Source organism: Notamacropus eugenii, chromosome 5, assembly GCF_028372415.1.
Source record: "Notamacropus eugenii isolate mMacEug1 chromosome 5, mMacEug1.pri_v2, whole genome shotgun sequence".
NCBI classification, from domain to species: Eukaryota; Metazoa; Chordata; class Mammalia; order Diprotodontia; family Macropodidae; genus Notamacropus; species Notamacropus eugenii.
In genome coordinates this window covers 20,328,188-20,349,139 of record NC_092876.1, presented here as the reverse complement: position 1 = coordinate 20,349,139, position 20,952 = coordinate 20,328,188, and the positions used below count along the sequence as shown (strand labels likewise).

The 20,952-nt window shown below is 40.4% G+C and overlaps 2 protein-coding genes across 2 annotated transcripts in view; both read right to left on the bottom strand.

Moving 5' to 3' along the window:
• LOC140508331 (zinc finger protein 10-like) overlaps positions 1-20,952 on the bottom strand; it is a 66,260-nt gene that overhangs the window by 44,538 nt on the left and 770 nt on the right. The window lies entirely within an intron of this gene.
• On the bottom strand, positions 1,069-20,950 carry LOC140508330 (uncharacterized). The gene is given in 5 exon segments (XM_072616160.1): positions 1,069-5,539; positions 5,541-7,782; positions 11,429-11,555; positions 17,093-17,166; positions 17,169-20,950. Coding segments are annotated over 5 exon segments (2,796 nt in total). The 5' UTR covers positions 17,218-20,950; the 3' UTR covers positions 1,069-5,235.

Below are 20,952 nucleotides of genomic sequence, written 5' to 3'. Positions count from 1 at the left end.
AATTGTCAGTCAGCTAGAGACAGCCAGAATAAGGGAGCCTAGGTTACAGACAGACAATAAACTGGGGTTCATTTGTCCACTCAAGAGTGTTACACACTCCAGGAGTGAATGATGGACCTGTGCCTCACAGTTCCACAGAGGACACAGAGAGATTCTCCTTCTGAGCTACAGGACCCATCCTTTGGGTAGGATCCCTGAGGTCTTCTATGCAAGCTTACAAAGAAGTTTTGTGTAAGATCAGGTTAGGGGACACAGAGGAAAAGGTATCTTTTTAGAAAAAGGAGATAATTATCTTTAATTGCTCAACAGTCCAATAACAGAAGCAAAAGAAGCTAAAAGTAAAATATAGATTATAAATTGAAAATAAATGTCTTCAACAAAATCAAAATATCAAAAGTGAAAAGAGATATTTACCCAATGAAAGATAATTGGCCTAAAATAATAGAAAAACTGAAAAAGTGACTCATCCTTCTGCTGGAAATGGAAGAAAATGAAATGGAAGAGTGTCTAATGCCAAGTGCATTGGCTGAACATGTGTTCTACATGTAGCATGTTGGACAAATAGATAAGCCCTCCCTACTATCAAAAGCTTTACAGATGTCACCACTGTCTTGTGTGATATCCATCAGTCTACCTCTTGATTCCTGATTGCCAATGTTCTTGAGTACTAGTGGCTCATTGAAACAATTCATTTTTCATTAATAGTGTCAATGTCTCTCTTATGCACAAGCTCAATCTCCAACCCCAGCTCATAAAATATTACATTTTTATTCAATCAATTAATCCTCCTTCCCCACTTGGTTACTTTTGTTTCTCTATAATTAAACAATGTATGAATATATTCCTTGAACAATTGAAAGCAATGACAAAGCAATGACAGCAGATGCTTTTGACCAGGACATATCATAGCCAGTGTCCTCTCAACCCCTCAGCATAAGGATAGAGAACTCTTCTTCACTTGACTATAAGCAATCTCACTCCACAAAGTTGAGGCCATCTTGTGAAAAATCTCTCTTTAGAATCCTTTTCATACTTTCATCTAGTTAAGAATTTCAGACTTTTAGGAAATTTACTAGATCATTCCTTTTTATTTGTTTTTTCCTCAGTAATTACTGTTCATTTCACACACTCTTTCCCCCCCATACACACACACACAAGAATACACAGTACTTACCAGTTTCTCAGAAACTCCATTGAATTTTCTTAATATATTACTCTGGACACTTGTGGGGAGGAATTTCAGATGACCTTATCTCTTCCTCCACAGATTCTTTTTTTAAATTTATTTTTAGTATTGAACATTCACTTCTATAAGCTTATGAGTCAGTTTTCTATGCCTCCTTTCCCAGATGGTGTGCAATCTGATATGGGTTCTATATATACATTCCTACTAAACACTTTCACATTAGTCATATTGAAAAGAAGTATTAGAATGAATGGGAGGAACCAGGAGAAAGAAGAAACAAAACAACAAAAGAAAAAAAAGCAAATCATACACTTCCATCTGCATTCAGACCACATAGCTCTTTCAGTGGATATGGATAGCATTTTCCATCATGAGTCTTTTGGAATTGTCTTGGTTCTTTGCATTGGTAAGAAGAGCTGAGTCTCTCAAAGTTGGCTATCATACAATGTTGGTGTTGCTTTTTCCAATGTTCTCCTGGTTCTGTTCATATCACTCAGCATCAGTTTATATAAGTCTTTCCAGGTTCTTCTGACATCTGCTTGCTCATCATTTCTTACAGTACAACAGTATTCCATTACATTCATATACTGCAACTTGTTCAATCATTCCCCAACTGATGGACATCCCCTCAATTTCCAGTTTTTGGCAACCACAAAAACAGCTGCTATAAATATTTTTGTACATGCTGGTCCTTTTCCCATTTGTCTGATATCTTTGGGATGCAGCCCTAGAAGTGGAAGTGCTGGGTCAAAGGATAAGCATACTTGTATCTCCAGAATGGTTCGATCAGTTCACAATTCCACCAACAATGAATTAGTGTTCCAATTTTCCAACTTCTTCTCCAGCATTTACAATTTTGTCATTTTAGCAACTTAATGGGTGTGATGTGGTATCTAAGAGTTGTTTTAATTTGTATTTCTCTAATCAACAGTGATTTAGAGTGTTTTTTCATATGACTACAGATAGATCTAATTTCTTCCTCTGAAAACTGTCTATTCATATCCTTTGGCCAATTATCAATTGGGGAATGACTTGTCTTAAAAATTTGACTCACTTTTCCATATATTTTAGAAATGAGGCATTTATCAGAAATGTTACTGTAAAAATTGTTTCCCATCTTTCTGCTTTCCTCCTACTTTTGATTGTGTTTCTTGTGTTTGTGCAAAGATTTTAATATAATTAGAATTATCCATTTTGCATTTCATAATGTTCTCTATCTCTTGGTCAAAAATTCCTCCATTCTCCATAAATCTGACAGGTAAACTATTCTTTGCTCTCCTAATTTGCTTATAGTATCAGCTTTTATATCTAAATCACGTACCCCATTTGAACTTTACGTTGGCCTATGCCCAGTTTCTGCCATACTCTGTTCCAGTTTTCCCAGCAGATTTGTCTAATAGTGAGTTCTTACCACTGAAACCTTTGGGTTTATCAAATAGTACATTACAACAATCACTGACTATATTATCTTGTGTACCTAACCTATTCACTTATCTACTACTCTGGTTCTTAGCCAATACCAAGTAGTTTGGATGATTAATGCTTCATAATGTATGGCTTGATCACCTTTCCTGGCATTTCTTTTCATTAATTCCCTTGATATTTTGGACTTTTAGTTCTTCCAGAGGAATTTTGGTATTTTTTTATAGCACTAAATACTTTTTGGAAGTCTGAATGGTATGGCACTGAATAAATTATGTACAATTGTCATTGTCATAATATTGGCTCAGCCTACCAATGAACAATTGATATTTTCCCAATTATTTAAAACTGACTTTTTTGTGTGAAAAGTGTTTTGTAATTGTGTTCATATAATTCTGGGCTTGTTTTGGCAGGAAGACTCCCAAATATTTCATGTCTACAGTAACATTAAATGGAATTTCTCTATCTCTTGCTGTTGGGCTTTGTAAGTAATATGTAGAAATGCTGATAATTTATGTGGGTTTCTTTTATATCCTACAACTTTGTTAAAGTTGTTTATTATTTCAAGAAGATTTTTTTATTTGATTCTCTAAGCATACCATGATATCTGCAAAGAGTGATAGCTTTGTTTCTTCCTTGCCTATTCCAATTCCTTCAATTTCTTATCTTATTGCTAAAGCTAACTTTTTTAGTACTGGCATACATTTGGACAAAATAGTTCCCAATTATTGTTTTAACTTCCTATTCATTGTTGGTGAATTCACCCTCTTCATATTTATTACTGGCAATTTGGTTTTCTTCTTTTTAAAACCAAATTAGCCAAAGGTTCATCTATTGTATTGGTTTTTCCATTAAACCAGCTCTTAAGTTTTATTTAGTAGTTCAACAGTTTCCTTAATTTTAAATTTTTTTAATCTGTCTTTTAGTTTTAAATATTTCTAAGTTGGTATTTAATTGGGGATTTTTAATGTGTTCTTTTTCTAGTTTTAGGTATATACTCAATTCAGTGACTTCTCTTTCTATTTTATTTATGTAAGCATTTAGATGTATAAAATTTCTCATAAGAATTACTTTTACTGTATCTCTTAAATTTTCCTATGTTGTCTCATTATTATTCTCTTGTATAAAGTTATTATTTCTATTCTTTGCTGACTGACTCATTCTTTAGGATTAGATTATTTAGTTTCCAATTAACATTTAGTCTCTTTCCATGGCCTTTTGTTACATAGTTACATTTTTATTCCATCATGACCTGAGAAGGATGCATTTCATATTTCTGCCTTTTCTGCATTGGATTGTGAGGTTCTTACGCTCCAGTACATAGTCAAGTACATTATGTACTGCTCAGGAAATGTATATTCCCTTATATCCCCATTCAATTTTCTCCACAGGTTTCAATTTTCTCCATATCCAACGTTTCTAAAATTCTATTCACTTCCTTAATTCACTTCCTTAATTCACTTCTTTATTTTTTGGTAGCAGCACTTTCATTTATTTATTTTTTTCTTTTCAGGGAATATATACATATTATGGTATCTGTAAACATATCAATATGTTTACACTGATTTGTGAGCTGGGTGCATTTTGAAATGTTGGAATATTTATCAGACCCAAAGCAATATGCAACAATAGCAAAAAAGGGAGGAATGCATTAGATTAGGATATTTTATCGTTACAAATACTCCTAACAGCAACTTTTGAAAGATGACTTCATTAAATCAGGTCATTACACTTGGTCATTTTATTGCTACAGCAAAACAAGGCCATTTTATTTTATTGTTAACACCTTTCATTTCTAATTTTAACTGTTTGTTTTATTCTGCTCATCCATTGTAAATCTCTAGGTGGACAGAATGTTTAAAAACAATTTGAAGCACATTTCTTTGTGCCATGATCATGGTGAGGAATATAGAAAATAAATTTATATGACATCAGGTCTACTTTTCTATTTGAATCAACAGAGAAATCCTAACACTTCTAAATAAAAAAAGTTACAGACACAACAAATATTTTTAAATTTGGGAGTGTTCATTTTTGATTGCTTCAGGAAGGTAAGTGAATACTGAATCCAGTATTACATTTCAAAAATTGTGGCATACCTGTGTATATAGTATATTCTCAAATCATTCAGCATTATAATAGCTACTACAGATATCACACAGTTGACTCAAAGCTTTGTGCTTATGGGCACATTTTAAAAGAATCATTGTATGAAAACAGAGCTGTCTTTCTGACCCATACCCACCATCACCTCATGATGTCTGGGGTGCCCAAAAGGAAGGGAAGACAACCCAAGGGGCACTGTCTCTTGCAAAACCAATTCTGGAGCAATTGTCCACAATGAGGGCAGCAATATCACCATCCAGGATGAACTCTGAAGTAGCAGGTTTAAATCCTGGGGATAGAAGAGGTAATATGGCCCCTAGAGGCAGGGGGAAGCAAGTGTATCAAATACTTATTTGGATATAATTAAGAACATATGTGCATGTGGTGAATTTTTTCTCCAACAACTATACTGTATGTATGAAAAGGTTAATGAATACCACATGAATGTGAACCAACACTGTTAAGGATTATTGTCACACAAACACAATGACTATATCCTATGCTAACATATGATGAAGTTCCTAGGGCTTTTCCCCAGTGTGAATTCTTTGATATAAAACAAGGCTGGAGGTGAATTTGAATGCCTTTCCACATTGATTACATCTGTAAGGCTTCTCTCCAGTGTGGATTCTGTGATGTGCAGTAAGTCTTGACCTCCATGTAAAAGCCTTTTCACATTGATTACATTCAAAAGGTTTCTCTCCAGCATGGATTCTCTGATGGCTACTGAGATAGGAGCTACATGGGAAAGCCATTCCACATTGATTACATACATAAAGTTTCTCTCCAGTGTAGATTTTCTTATGTGCAACAAGATTACATGTGTGTGAAAGCTTTTCCACATTGATTAAATCTATAAGGTTTCTCTCCAGTGTGGAGCTTCTGATGTGTAGCAAGATTGCCTTTCTGTGTAAAAGTCTTTCCACATTGATTACATTCATAAGGTTTCTCTCCAGTGTGGATTTTTTGATGTGTAACAAGATGGACCTTCTGTGTGAAAGTCTTTCCACATTGATTACATTCATAAGGCTTCTCTCCAGTATGGATTCTCTGATGTGCAGCAAGACTTGAACTCCGTGTGAATGCCTTTCCACACTGATTACACTCCAAAGGTTTCTTTCCAGCATGGATTCTCTGATGTCTACTGAGATCTGAATTACATGGTAAAGTCATTCCACATTGATTACATACATAAAGTTTCTCTCCAGTATGGATCTTCTTATGTGTAGCAAGATTAAAGCAGTGTGTGAAAGCTTTTCCACAGTGGTTATATCTATAAGGCTTCTCCCCAGGGTGAACTTTTTGATGTGTAGCAAGATGGCCCTTTTGTGTGAAAGTCTTTCCACACTGATTACATTCATAAGGCTTCTCTCCAGTATGGATTCTCTGATGTACAATAAGCCTGGATTTCTGTGTGAAAGTCTTTCCACATTGATTACAATCAAAAGGTTTCTCTGCAGCATGGATTCTCTGATGTCTATTGAGATAGGAGTTACATGGAAAAGCCATTCCACATTGATTACATACATAAGGTTTCTCTCCAGTATGGATTTTCTTATGTGCAGCAAGATTAAAGCTCTTCATGAAAGCCTTTTCACACTGATTACATCTATAAGGTTTCTCTCCAGTGTGGATTCTCTGATGTTGGACAAGACTGTAGCTCTGTGTAAAAGCCTTTCCACACTGATTACATCTATAAGGTTTCTCTCCTGAGTGGACTTTTTGATGTGTAGCAAGATGGCCCTTCTGTGTGAAAGTCTTTCCACATTGATTACATTCATAAGGCTTCTCTCCAGTGTGGATTCTCTGATGTGCAATAAGCCTGGAGCTCTGTGTGAAAGTCTTTCCACACTGATTACATTCAAAAGGTTTCTCTCCAGTGTGGATTCTCTGATGTCTACTGAGATAGGAGCAACATGGGAAAGTCATTCCACATAGATTACATACATAAGGTTTCTCTCCAGTATGGATTTTCTTATGTGCAGCAAGATTAAAGCTCTGAGAGAAAGCCTTTCCACATTGATTACATCTATAAGGTTTCTCTCCAGTGTGGATTCTCTGATGTTTGGCAAGAATGAAACTCTGTGTGAAAGTCTTTCGACAGTGATTACATTCAAAAGGTTTCTCTCCAGTGTGTATTCTCTGATGTTTACTGAGATAGGAGCTCTGTGTGAAAGCCTTTCCACACTGATTACATCTATAAGGCTTCTCTAAAGTGTGAATTCTCTGATGTGCAGCAAGATGGCTCTTCTGTGTGAAAGCCTTGCCACACTGATTACATCTATAAGGTTTCTCTCCAGTGTGGATTCTCTGATGTGTAGCAAGATGGCCATTCTGTGTGAAAGTCTTTCCACATTGATTACATTCATAAGGCTTCTCTCCAGTGTGGATTCTCTGATGTGCAATAAGCTTGGAGCTCCCTGTGAAAGTCTTTCCACACTGATCACATTCAAAAGGTTTCTCCCTAGTCTGGATTCTCTGATGTGGAATAAGCCTGGAGCTCCCTGCGAAAGTCTTTCCACAATGATTGAATCTATAAGGTTTCTCCCCAGTGCAGATTCCTTGGTGTGCTTCCCATTTATTACATGCATCAGGCTCCTTTTTAATGTGAATTTGCCGATGATTAAAAGCTTTCCCACCTTTATTACTTACAGAAAGCATTTCTCCAGTATCACTTGCCTGATATTTAATGAGGGCTGAACTCCAATTTAAGGCCATTTCCCACTGATTACCAAGATACATTTGCATTTCAGGAAGCTTCCTACAGGACTGAAAAAGCTTTACCTCTTCAGTAAAGCCTTTGCTATATTCACTATCTGGAACACAGTCATTCCCTGAGGTCATTTTCTTACAGTGATTTAGGACAGAAGACTGTCTGAATCTGTTTCCAATTTCATCAAATTCACAGTCACTCTTTGGATTTTTGTCTACTTTGAGAATAAAGTCGTGAATTTCTCTAAAGTCGAAGTCCCAGGGACCATCAATCATGAATCTTTGCAGGTCACATTTTTCCAAAAATATTCCCAGCTTTTTAGTTGCTTCATTTACCTCAAACTTGATCTCTACATCTGAAGAAAACAATCAAACACATATACAGAAAAAGATATACACACATAAATAAATGTAAGAAGAAACAATTACTATTTACTCTGAGACATCATCCACCACCCCACCCCCCCAAAAAAAACACTGAGTGGTTTTGGGGCAGGGACCTATTGTTGGCCCATAAATGAGAGTCAGAGTGAATTGGGTTTAAGATTGTGTGGTTGTAGTTTGTCCCTTGTTCTGGAAGAAGACCAGGACATCAGGAAGGTGATGCCATGACTTGTAGTTGAACTGGATTTAAGAGATAGATGACTGTGATATATCACCAGCCTAACTTTCCCCTCCAGAGCCATCTGACTCCAGTAGCCATATCAAAATCTGAACGACTGGAGAAGGCCAAGTCCCCTGAAGGCTATTTATATGGGCCAAAGACCTATCTACCTATGGTGCACCTCAACTACTCATGGCTGATGGAGTCACATGGATTAGCAATAAGGACAGGATCCTAGAAGAGTTGGGCTGAACACCTCCATAGGATTCTCAAGAGACCATCTTCAAACACTGCTGAAACTACTGACCATCTACCTCAGATTGTACTCCATCCTTCTCAAACCATTCTCCAACTAATGGGCAGCTCCACAATTTACAGGTCTTGCTACAAAAGAAAGCTAGTATAAGTATTTTAAAACTTTTTTTCTGTTTTCCTTAATCATCTTGCAAAATAGATCTAAGAATAGTATTACTGGATCAAAGGGTGGACACAATTTAATAACTCTTTAGGCATAATTACAGGTTGTTCTGCTAACCTGATGGATCAGTTCACATTAACATCAACAGTGAATTAGCATCCTAGAATTTCCATATCCCCTCCAACAACATTTGTCCTTTCCCCTTCTATTACTGTAGCCTAACAGGTATAAGATGATATCTCAAAGTTGTTTTTAATTAGCATTTCTGTAATGATTTTGAGCATTTTCTCACGACTGTATATAATTTTGATTTCTTCAGCCGAAACTGCCTTTCCTAGCCTTTGACCATTTAGAGTTGGAGAATGACTCATATTCTTTTAGATTTGACTAAGTTCTTTATATATTTGAAATATAAAACCTTTATCTGGGAAACTGTCCATAAATTTTCTTCTAATTTTCTACTTTCTTCTGATCTTGGCTACATTGACTTTATTGCACAAAACCTTTGTAATTTAATGTAATTTTGCACCTCATCAAGCTATCTCTTGTATATCCTCAAACTGCTCACTTCTCCCTAAGTTTATTACTATCGTTAGTTGTTTTATTTTTTTCAAATTTCTCTATTTTGTTTTTAACTCATGAAATAAAATAAGCATCTCCATAACAGGATACATTCTTTTTCATTAATGCCTTTCACATTCTTGACCTTTTGTTCTTCCAAAAGAATTTTGTTATTATTTCTTCTAACTCAATAAAATAAGGTTTTGGTAATTTCATTGGAATTGCATTGAAGGTATAAGTTAGTTTAGGTAAAATTGTCATTTTTATTATATGGGTCTTGCATACCTATGAACAATTGACCTCTCTCCAACTATTTAAATCTGCTTTTCTTCGTATGAGATTTTTTTTTCCCCTTTGTGTTCATGTAGTTCCCAGGTTTGTTCTGGAGGTGTACCTCCAGGAATTTTACACTGTCTGGAGCAGAGGTGGGGAACCTGTGGCCTCTAGGTCACATGTGTCCTTCTAGGTCTTTGGGTGGTACCTTTTGACTGAGTCCAAGTGTTACATTATAAATTCTTTTATTAAGGGGATTTGTCCCGTTAAGTTGGATTCAGTGAAAGAGTCACACTAGAGGACCTAGATCTAGGAATATGTGTGGCCTCAAGGCACAGATTCCCTACCACTGGTCTTGACTTATTTTAAATAGGTTATCTCTTATTATCTTTTCTTGCAGGGTTTTCTTAGTGATGTATAGGAATGTAGATGATTTATGTGTTAACATTGCATCCTGTTACTTTGCTAAAATACTTGTTTCAAATAACTTTTTTAGTTGAGTCTTTGGGATTTTCCAAAAATATATCATCTGCAAAAGATCTATTTTTATTATCTCATTCCCTAGTCTGATTTCTTCTATTTCTTTTTCTTCTCTTACTGCTATTCTAGGATGCTTAATATAATACTGAATTATATTGGTGGCAATGGCTATCCTTGTCGACCACTGAATTTTACTGGGAATGTTGCTAATTTCTTCCCATTATAAGTAACTTGTGGACAGTTTTAGGTTATTGCTTTTTTATCAATTTAAGGAAAAGTCCATTTTTCCCTATACTTTCTCTTTGATCAAAAGTTTATTCTTCACCTATTTATATGTTCCTATGATTTTTGTTATTTTTGTTAATGGTATGATAGATCATATCATTAACCTGCCTTCCTGGTATAAATCCCATCTGGTCACAATGTACAATCTTTGCAACATATTGTTGTAATCTTCTAGCTAGAATTTTATTTAGGATTTTGGCATCCATAGACATTAATGATATTAGTCTATAATTTTCTTTTTTATTCTTCCTGATTTGAATATCAATATCACATTTGATTCATGAAAGGAGTTGGTAGTTCCCCTTCTTTGCCTATTTTTCCAAATCATTTAATACTGGAATTACCTGACCTTTACGTTTTTTGTAGAATTCCCTTGCAAATCTATCTGGGGCTGTTACTTTACTCTTAGGAAGTTCATTTGTGCCCAGTTCAATTTCTTTTTCTAAAACAAGATGATTTAGATATTTTGTTTTTTCTGTTAATAAGATTCTAGCACTACCAGTCCTCCACTCCCATCTGCTTTGTCTCACTTTTTCCTTTCTGGACTTGTTACGATGTAATAACTTCTCCATTTTACTTCTCTCTATCAAATTTTAATTTTTAGAATCAATCCATTATACTCAACGCAGATGAAACTTTTCTTTCAAACTACCCAAGTAATGATGGCATTCTTAAGGGTTCTATTTTTTCATTCTTTTGGTTTTTACTATTTTCTGGGTATCTTATAAACGTCATTAGCTTTTAAGTTATTTTGCTTACTTTTTGGATCTGTTTTTCTAATTAGTTGACTTATTTTTCATAATTTTCTTGATTTCCTGAACTACTCTTAGTTTGTTTTCCCCTTAATTTTTCTATAGTCCCTTTTGATGTTTGAAGTCCTTTCCAAGTTCTTCCAGGAACTCTTTTTGGGCTTGTGACCATTTGAAATTTGCCTCTTAAGTAGGAGTGTTTTATTTTTTTTTAAATTTCACTTCCTTCCTCTGAGAATGAACCTAGATCTTCTCCAGCTACCAGACTGACAGTGTTATTAAATTTTTTTTTTTTGAGAGGGGAAGTGAGGCAATTGGGGATAAGACACTTGTGCAAGATCATACAGCTACTTAAGTGTCAAGTGTCTGAGGCTGGATTTAAACTCAGGACCTCCAGACTCCAGGGCCGGTGCTCTATTCACTGGGCCACCTGGCTGTCCCTGATGGTAAGCTAGTTAACTTGGAAATGCTTAAAGTCAAGTACAAAGTGGATGGAGAATTGGTCTACAAAGATGACTGTGCACTCACTGCAGTTTTAGAGGCTAAGATGCAACAGAGTATGGATCCATTCTCTGCCACTTGTACTCATTTTGTCATGACAACACCAAGTAAAGGAAGGAAATGGTCCTCACCCATGGACAGCAGATTCTGGATATTCTCCAGCATGACTTCCTTGTACAGTTCTTTCTGAGAATAGTCCAAGAGGCACCATTCCTCCTCAGTGAAGTCCACAACCACATCCTTGAATGTCACCAACTCCTAAACCATCAAAATAACATGATTTAGAGCTGAGAGATGCAGAATTCACCTAATCCAACCCTCATCAATTCCCAAGAGGAAACTGAAGCCCAGAGAAGGGATCTGCCTACAACTCATGTAACCTTTACGAGTGTCAGAGCCAATACTTGAACCAGTCATTAAGACCCCAACTGAATATTAACAAAAGCATTTTCTATTTGAAATGAGAATCATGGTGAAATAATAAAAGCTTGAAAAAATGTCTTACTATATAATGCTTAGCCCAATGGAATTAGGGAAAAGGCAAGTGCTGCATCAGTGAGGTATAAGAACATGTGCCAAGCGAAGCCAAGGTGGATGGAGTAAAAGCAGGGATTTGCCTGATCTTTCCCCCCAAACCCTTCAAATACCTCTAAAAGGTGACTCTGAACAAATTCTAGAGCAGCAGAACCCACAACGAGACAGACTGAGGTAGATTTGTAGCCTAAGAGAGGCTGGAAGATCAACAGGAAGGGTCTGTTGTACCAAGCTGAGAGAGGAGAGCAGTCTAGCCCAGGTCACACCAGCACTCCTGGCCCCAGCAAAGCTGTAATAGGCCTTGGGACACTGAATTACTGGCAGCAATGGCTATCTCCAGACTTCTCAGTCCATAGATGCCAGAGGTTACTTAGGTCAGCAGGAGGGGTCTGAATGAACTGGGTAAGAGAGAAGCTCAGTACAGTTCAGGTTATGCCAATACAACCACAGCCCAAGCAAAGGAGAAGCAGGCCTTGGGAGTGACTGAACTGGCTATGGCAGCAGCAACATCCACAGCAGTGGTTATTCCTGGAGCTATCACTCACAGATGGAAGGCTTGAAAGTCACCTTTTTCAACTTCTGGGAGGCAATATGGTAGAGTAAGCAATTGTTCAAGGAATACATTCATTCATTCCATTATTTAAGTATAGAGAAAGAAAAGATGGATTATTCCAATATGCCACTAGAACTCAAGAACATTGGCAATCAGGAGTCAAGAGGCAGACTGATGGAGATCATTGATACAAGATAGTGGTGACATCTGTAAAGCTTCTGATACTTGGGAGGGCTCATCTATTTATCCAATCTGCTAGATGTAGAACACGTGTTCAGCCAATGCACTTGGCATTCAATGCTCTTCCATTTTATTTTCCTCCATTTCCAGCAGAAGGATGAGTCTCTTCTTCAGTGTTCCTATAATTTTTAGATCATTTATCTTTCATGTGGGTAAAAATCGCTTTTCACTTTTATCAGTATGATTTTATGAAAATATCTTATTTATCTGTAGGGTATGTTCAGGGAGGACCTGTACCTTAGTGTGATGGCTGCCAAGCCCTTTTTGGGGTTCTTTCCACCTTTGGTGTTCACCTGTTCCACCCAACTTCCACCTGTGGCTCCAAAAAACTGCAGCATGTGCAGCAGCCACAGCCCGGCAAACTGTTTAAGGTAGACAGGTCAAACCAGGCTGAGGGTAACCAAGGGTTCTCAAACCCACTAGTGAGTTAGGGGGGTGTCTACCCCCAAGCATGTGAAGACTTCCTCTGGTGGAATGGGTGATGAGAACAATTTGTTCCAACAGCCATGAAGGCAGCTGAAGCAGACGATGTGAAGCACTTAGAGCTTGATAAGACACTGAAAACGCCAAGATCATCCATGGCAGCCTGAGCCATCACCAGCCGTATTGACTCTGTCCTGCCACTGGACTACAATGGCTCTGGAGGAGAGAGGCTGATGACTTTATGCAACTCTGCCTCATTTAAATCCAATTTATACCCAAATCAAAAGACATTACCCATACCATTTTACTATTATGACTCAAAATCCTGTGGTGACAGACAAGTGATGAAGCACCAGGTGTGGATGGATACAATGGGAGCTGTAGTCACAACCCTGCACACAGGCGACCCAGGCCATAGGGTCTTTTCTCACTGGAAGCAGCAGTGGGACTTGGTAGCCCTCTGGGTGTCTGAGCAGCCTTTTAAGGATCATACTGCTCACTTCCTGGTGTGAGGAAGGGGCTAGAAAAGGTTCCCTAAACATTGTCTGCTTACCCAACCTTGGCCAGATTACCATGGCAGGCGAGGAATCCTACTATGTGGTAGAAACATAAAAAAATGTATAAAAACATCTGCAAAGATGATTCCACTTACCATCGGCACATGGAACATATGCACACTTACATACAACACAAAATTCAGTAGACCTGAAAGACATACTGCTCTTGTTGCAAGAAAACTCAACAGATATCACATCCAAATAGAGGCCCTGAGTGAAATAAAGTTGGTGAATGAAGGCCAGGTTACTGAAATTAGAGCTGGATATACATTTTTCTGGACTGGGAGCAGTGAAGGGGAGAGCTGTGAAGCAGGTTTGGGTTTTGCAATTAAAACTAATCTAGTCAGCAAGCTGGCATGCCTGCCACAAGGAGTGAATGACAGGCTCATGACAGTGTGATTGGCACTTGCAAGAAAACGCCATGCCAGCATCATCAGTGCCTATGCTCCCACCATGAGAAATCCTGATAAAGTCAAAGAAAAATTTTATGAAGACCTAGAGACCCTTATCATCAGTGTGGCAAAAGACAACAAGCTTATAATTCTGTGTGACTTTAATGCTAGAGTAGGCTCAGACTACCAGACCTGGCAGGGAGTCCTAGGGAGGAATGGAGTTGGAAAGAGCAACAGCAATGGTCATTTACTGCTGAAGACTTGTTCACTGTATGACCTTCTCATCACCAACACTGTTTTCCATTTACCTAAACACAATAAAACTTCATGGATGCACCCTTGCAGCAAACATTGGCATCTAATAGACTATGTGAGTGTAAGGAGAAGAGACAGATAAGATGTGAGAGTGACAAAGGCAATGTGTAGTGCAGAGTGCTGAACTGATCACAGACTTATCCTTTCCAAGCTACATATTCTCATTCATCAAAAGTGCTGCCCTAAGGCAAAATGACTGCCAGAAGAATCAATGTCAACAAATTAGAGCATGAACAGTTTGTTGCTAACTTGGAGGGAAAGTTGAGCCAATACATAGTTGGCAATAGTGGAGCAGAAAAGGAGTGGGCAGCTTTCAGAGATTTGGTGTACAGCACTGCATTTTCTTATCTGGGTCAGAACACTCACAAACACCAAGACTGGTTTGATGAAAATGATGGGGAAATTTAGAAGCTGCTAAATGAAAAACGAGAACTCCACAGGATATACCAGAAGGATAGTTCATCCACCTCTAAGAAGGCAGCATTTAATTCCATCAAAAGCAAAATAGAAGCAAAGCTTAGGGAGATGCAGGATTCCTGGCTCAGTGAGAAGGCAGATGAATTTTAGTGGAGTTCTCGTTTTTTTGGATTTGACTGTGCAACATGGGAGACACTGGTACAGCATCACTCAGCATGGCGTGCCCACATCAGAAAGGGTGCTGTGCTTTATGAGCAAAGCAGAATTGAGACAGCACAAAGTTAATGTAGGATGTACAAATTTGGAGTATCCACCCCAAATATTCACATGGACTATCTGTGCCCAACCTGTAGTAGAGCATTCCAAGCTCATATTGGTCTCTGATTAGCCACAGTCGGACACACTGAAACTTCACTTTATCATGGGGATGTCATTTTGGTCCTCTTCAAAAACAAAGGACAACAAATTAACAAAAATCACAACAAGAAACCAAAATTAGATTCATAATTATATATTTGTGGATCAAATCAATTCAGTTGAAAACATTTCTGAATTTTCTTATGTAGAAAATCACTTAATCCATTTATAGATTTGACAGTCTAGACTGATGGTATTCAGATACCAGGATGGAGTCATTTTGATCCAATACTGCTCTTAATTCTTATCTTTACAATTTCTAAAGGACCTGCCTCAATGCCACATTTGAAGAATGTTTTTCATTAAGATATAATCAACCTAAAAAGGATTAAAGCATCCTGAGAAGATAACATATGTGACATTAAAGAAGACCATATTATAATTTAGTTTAGGACAAATGTAGTTCCATTTGTGCCCAGGATGTCAGAATATAGTGCGCACTCTTTTGGGTCAGTAGGAGAAGGGTCTGAGTCCCAAAGTTGAAATGAGGGAGAATGAGTTGGTGGACAGATGAGGGAGGAGGGGCTCTCAAGGGGAACCAGACTTTGTATTTTGGCCCAGGAAGAATTTGAGTCTCACAGTGAAAGGTGGTGGACTAGGGGAAGGTCAAGGCAGAAGAGGGGTCATTCTCCTGGTCATGGTATTGCAGCTGATAGAGACAAAGAATAGGGGCAGAGAAGAAAGCAGGGACGTGAGTTTCTGGGCCCAAGTGAAGAGAGGAAAAGGATGATCCTGGGGCCTCAGAACCCAGGCAAAGAGGATCTTTTGCACCACCCTCCCCCACCCACAAAGGGGTTGGCTCATTGAGGCCCATAGGGCCTCTTTTGCTTTCCACATGGCCTACCTTCATGGGCAAGCTCTGCCTTGTACTCTTCCCACCTGCTAGTACCCCTGGTTAGAGGAACCAACCCTGTCAGTAAAGATAACTGTCTCCTTTTCCTAAAAATGTACCTTTCCCTCTCTGTATCCTCTAAGTGGATCTTACCCACAACTTCTTTGTAAGCCTGCCCACAAGACCTCATAGATTCTACCTAAAAGATGGATCCTAAAGCTCAGCAGGAGAGTGTCTGTGTGTTCTCTGTGGAACTATGAGACACACATGTCCGTCACCCACTCCTGGAGTATGTCACAATCTTGAGTGGATAAATGAACCACAGTTTACTATCTGGCTATATCCTGTGCTACCTTACTCTGGCCGTCCCTAGCTGACCCTGACAATTTGTACAACAGGATTCAATAAAACGATATTTATGAGATTTCTGGCACATAGCAGACACCATATGACCAGTCTCTTACCCCTTTCCATTCTTCTTCTTGCACCTTGGTCCCTTTCTTCCCTCTGACCCAAGACACCAGCCTCCTGGCTGATCCATGACCTAGACCCTCCATCACCCCCTGACCCTGTGCTTTCCAAATGGTTGTCTCTCCTACTAGGTACACCCTCTCCCTCTCTGGGGCTCTTGGCTTCCTCTGTATATCAGGCAACATATCCCCTGAAAACAAGCTTTATCTGACCCCAGAGACTGCTAGAACCTTCCCTCTCAGGGTGCTGCCCATTAATACTATACAGAGCTTGTTTGGACCTACCTCATGAGATGTTTTCTCCCCCCATTGGATTGTGTGCCCCTTTGTCATTTCTTCAAACTTCCTTGGCATCCCCAGGAGTTTAGCACAGTGCTAGGCACACAGGAACCCTTTCTAAATGCTTTCTGACTTGACCAAAGAAATGACAAATGGGAGGAATTCAGAAAGACCTGAGAAGGTTTGTGTGGTCTGAGGCAAGAGGACATCAGCAGAACCAGGAGGACAATTTCTGCTCTGCTGACAGCACTGCCAAGGACAACCTATGTCTAACAAAATAAAGATTCCTTTGCTCTTTGCTTTCTTGCCTCTCTTGGATTCCAGGTTTACTGATGCTAGTCAAATCTGTAGATGGACTGTACTCACCTGGGATGAGGATCTCTGGGTGCCAGAGGCCATTCCCTCTGGTTCAAGGTTCTCTCCCAGGCAAAGGGTTTTGCCTCTGCAAGCTGACCTGGGGAGGGAGAAGAATCTGAGTGTGGAAGAGACATGGTCTTTGCCTTCTCTTCCCTGGGTGGATGCTGACCCACCAGGAATGGCAGAAGTTGAGCTTTTAGAGCAATTACAAAGGCCCTGCTCTGCCCTCATGGGAGAGACTCCACCTCAGGAGGAGGGCAGCAGGGAGGGTCAGGCTTGGAAGGGAGTTTGGTCTGAACAGGAAGAGGACTTGCCACCCTCTCTTACTCCTTCGTTTCATTTCATGCCCCTTCCTCACCCTCCTTCAGAGACCCAGGAGGCAGAAAGGGCTTGGGATCCCAGATAGGATGAATCTAGTCAGAGCCTCAATGACCTCAGACCCAAAACTCTACCTCTACCTGATACTCTGGGTGAGCTATGTAAATCAGGTCCCTGTGACCCAATGGTAAAACTGGGGAAGGCAACCTAGGACCTTTGGGATGTGGCAGAGAGCCTGGACAAGTAGCAGGGGCAACACCCGGCACCAGAACTTGGAGGGAGGTCTGCTCCTGGCTAAGCTGGATCAGAAGATGTTAGACGGCAAAGATGAGGCCCAATGGAAAGGTCAGCCAGCAGAAGTGGGGTGCAGGTAGGGGCCCCTTGTTCAGACTGAGCTGAATCCCAGAAGGTAGAGAGATCTCTGATCCCAGGGTTTTTGCTTCTAGTAAGCCTATTCTGGGTGGGCCCTCTCCTGCTTCCTTGGCTAATCAAATCATACATCAGAAAAGTCAGTGGCTAGTAAATTAACACAGGCAATAAGTCTCAGGACACACAATCTTTTCCCAGTAATCAGAAATCTCTTCTCACAGGACATTACAGTAAGTTGATCAAGGCTGGAAAAGGACCTTTGGTAGATGCACAGATATGCTGATGAGGATTCAGGTCATAGTCTGAGGGTCTTCAAGCCTGTGCTTCAGTGACAGAGAAACTCCTTCTGTCTTTTGAGACCCATGAGTGTGGACCAAGGCTGCCCCTTGGTTGGGGCTCCTACACTTTCTCAATCACTGGCCACTATTCATACCCTGCTGATGAATAAATTTTCTTCTTATTCTTACGTTGTTTTAATCATGACAGAGTCGTCATTGCACCATTTACAGTTTTCCTAGAAGAGATACTAGAGGGCTTTGCCCTTTTCTTCTGCAGCTCCTTCCCCAGCTGAGGAAACTGTACCTAAACAGGGTGAAGTTTAGGTACTTGCCCAGGGTCACATAGCTAGTAGGTGTCTGAGGCCAGATTTGAATTCAGGAAGATGAATCTGAATGCTGCACCTGCCTGGGATTTGAGGGGGTCTTTATAGTTACTCTGGGGTTGACGGGGTGCTTGGGAACATGGCCTTGGACCCCCAGTATCCAAGATCACATTTCTCCACAGCCTCAAAACACCAACCCTGACAGTTTTCTCCCCTGCCCAATGGCACTATGCCTAGCAATAACTCATGAGTGGGCCCCGGTAACACAAATTATCTTTCCCCAACACAAGTACAAGCAGACCTATGAAGAAATTCTCTTTTAAAAACAAGACTCTTCTAACCACAGAATTATCATGTATTGACTTCCAACATCGTCATATTCAATTCAGAGGTCAAGCTACAGACATGAAATCTCAAAGCTATTTTGCTGCAGAGATAACAGAACAAAAACACACCTGTGAGAAATCCCTTCACCTGATTTCCAGCAATGAATGACACCTGTGACCAAGGTTGTAAGTTATCATGTAATTAGCACAACTGCCAGATAATCCACTACTTTTCCTATATAATCTTTACCATCACCCTGTTAAGCTGCAAGTTCCTAAAGGAATCCAAGTTCCTTAAAGAACTCTGCTCACAAAATTGGTAATAACCCAACCCCTACAATACCAGTCTGATAAGGGTGGAAGGGGGGGCAGATCTGCCCTCTGGCCTTAGAGTCTATTGAACTTATGGCAAATCCTGGCATGGATTAATGAAGAGCTGAATAAGTGACCATTCATTCACTCAGTCATTCACTGGGAGAGGTAAGAGGAACTGAGAACCAACTTCCAGGTCCCCAGTCATTTACAAGGCCACACATTCCCTGGCTGTGAGCATCCCAGTCCCTGCCATACTGGGCACTTGGAAAAGCTGAGCAGGGGCAGAAAGGGGTCAGAGCACCAAGGTTCCTTGGTTCTTGGGTGAAGAAAGAACCTTGGAAATCATTCACTTCCATGCCCCTCTCAGTCAATACGGAAATCGGTCAATAAACATCAGTTAAGCACCTATTAGGTGGTGCACTAGACAGAATGCCTGGTGGGGAGACAGACTTAAGTTCATATCCAATCTCAGACACTAGTTTTGTGACCCTGGGTAAGTCAATTAACCCTATTTCTCTGTTTCCTCATCTCTAAAAAGGAGATGGAGGAGATGGCAAATCACTCTAGTATTTTCTTTCCTACAAGTCCCAAAGAGACAAACACGACTGACAACCTCTAAAACTGCAACAAAAGTCACTGCTATGGAGCAGGCACTGTGCTCAGGCCAACAAGCTTTCTTGGAAGAATCTTTGAAAACGGGCCAGTGACGGGAGGAGAGGAGGAAGGTACTTTCTGTTTCTTCATTTAAAGGCCCTGTGAGAGAATGACTAAGAGGCCAGAGAGGTCCGTGAGAGAAGGGCAGGGCACGGAGCAGTGGAGAACAAAAAGGCCCTACAAGGATTTAATTAGCCTGGGAAAATCAGAGCAATGGATAAAGTTGGTGGTTGGATTAGGATTCATTCAGGTCCCCAAAATGTGTTTGAAGTATTCCCCATTGAGCCTTGGCCTAGCAGGGCTGGGGTGCTGTCCAAGGTAGGAGAGTAGTAAGGAAACAGGAAACTGAGCAGGGACAGAGATGGTTTCACAGGCTGGAGTCCACTTTTCACGAGCCAGCACTCAAAGGACCCTGGGCTAGAGCCAGGAGGGGACTCAGAGCTCCAGGCCCTCTTTTTGCCTGGAGGAACAAGGCTCAGAGCTGTCAGAGACTGGCCCAGGGTCACAGGGGCAGGAACAGCCAGGATTCCACCCTGGGTCATAGATTTACAGACAATGGGGAATTACAAGGTCATTTTCTGACATCCTTCCACCTCTAAACATCCATGATTTTTTTTTTGGACCTGATCTCCAGATCACAGGAAAACACCTACATCTGAAACCTGCAAAGTGCTTGGTCTGAGGTCACCACGTCCAGCCCTTTCATTTCACTGGGAACAACCGAGGTTCGGCGCCTTAGCAGCCCAGGCTAAGTGGAGAGAGCGTGGAGTCCATCAGACCCGAGAGAATCTTCCCTCCACCATATTCTAGCTAAGACCCTGGGAAAGTCACTGCACCTCCCAGCCTCGGGGAGCCCCTGTCAGGGTCGTGGTGACGATCGAAAGGATCACAAGCACTGCCCAGTACTGGGACCTGGGAAGCTGGATTCGAACCCAGGTCCTGATCCCTGCGCTGAGCTCTTCCCCACCTCGGCCAGGCAGACTCCCATCCGGGGGCTGGGGGCAGGCTGCCGGACGGTTCTCTCTAGGGAGAAGGGGAGGATGTCTTGGGGAGGCGGGGCCTGAAACTAAACGCTTCAGTTCTGGTCCCGAGGGAGTCTATCTACCAAAGGGGGTGAGAGGGGGTGTAGCGCCCACGCGATGCCCACGGCAGCCGCTATGGACTCGCGGGAGCGTTTCCGGGGGAAATCCCCGAAATGTAAACACAAAACCAAAACCTTTATTTGGAAAGCAGAAAGGCAGCTCCACCGCGGTAACAGGAAGTTCCTCCCCATTACGATACGGGGA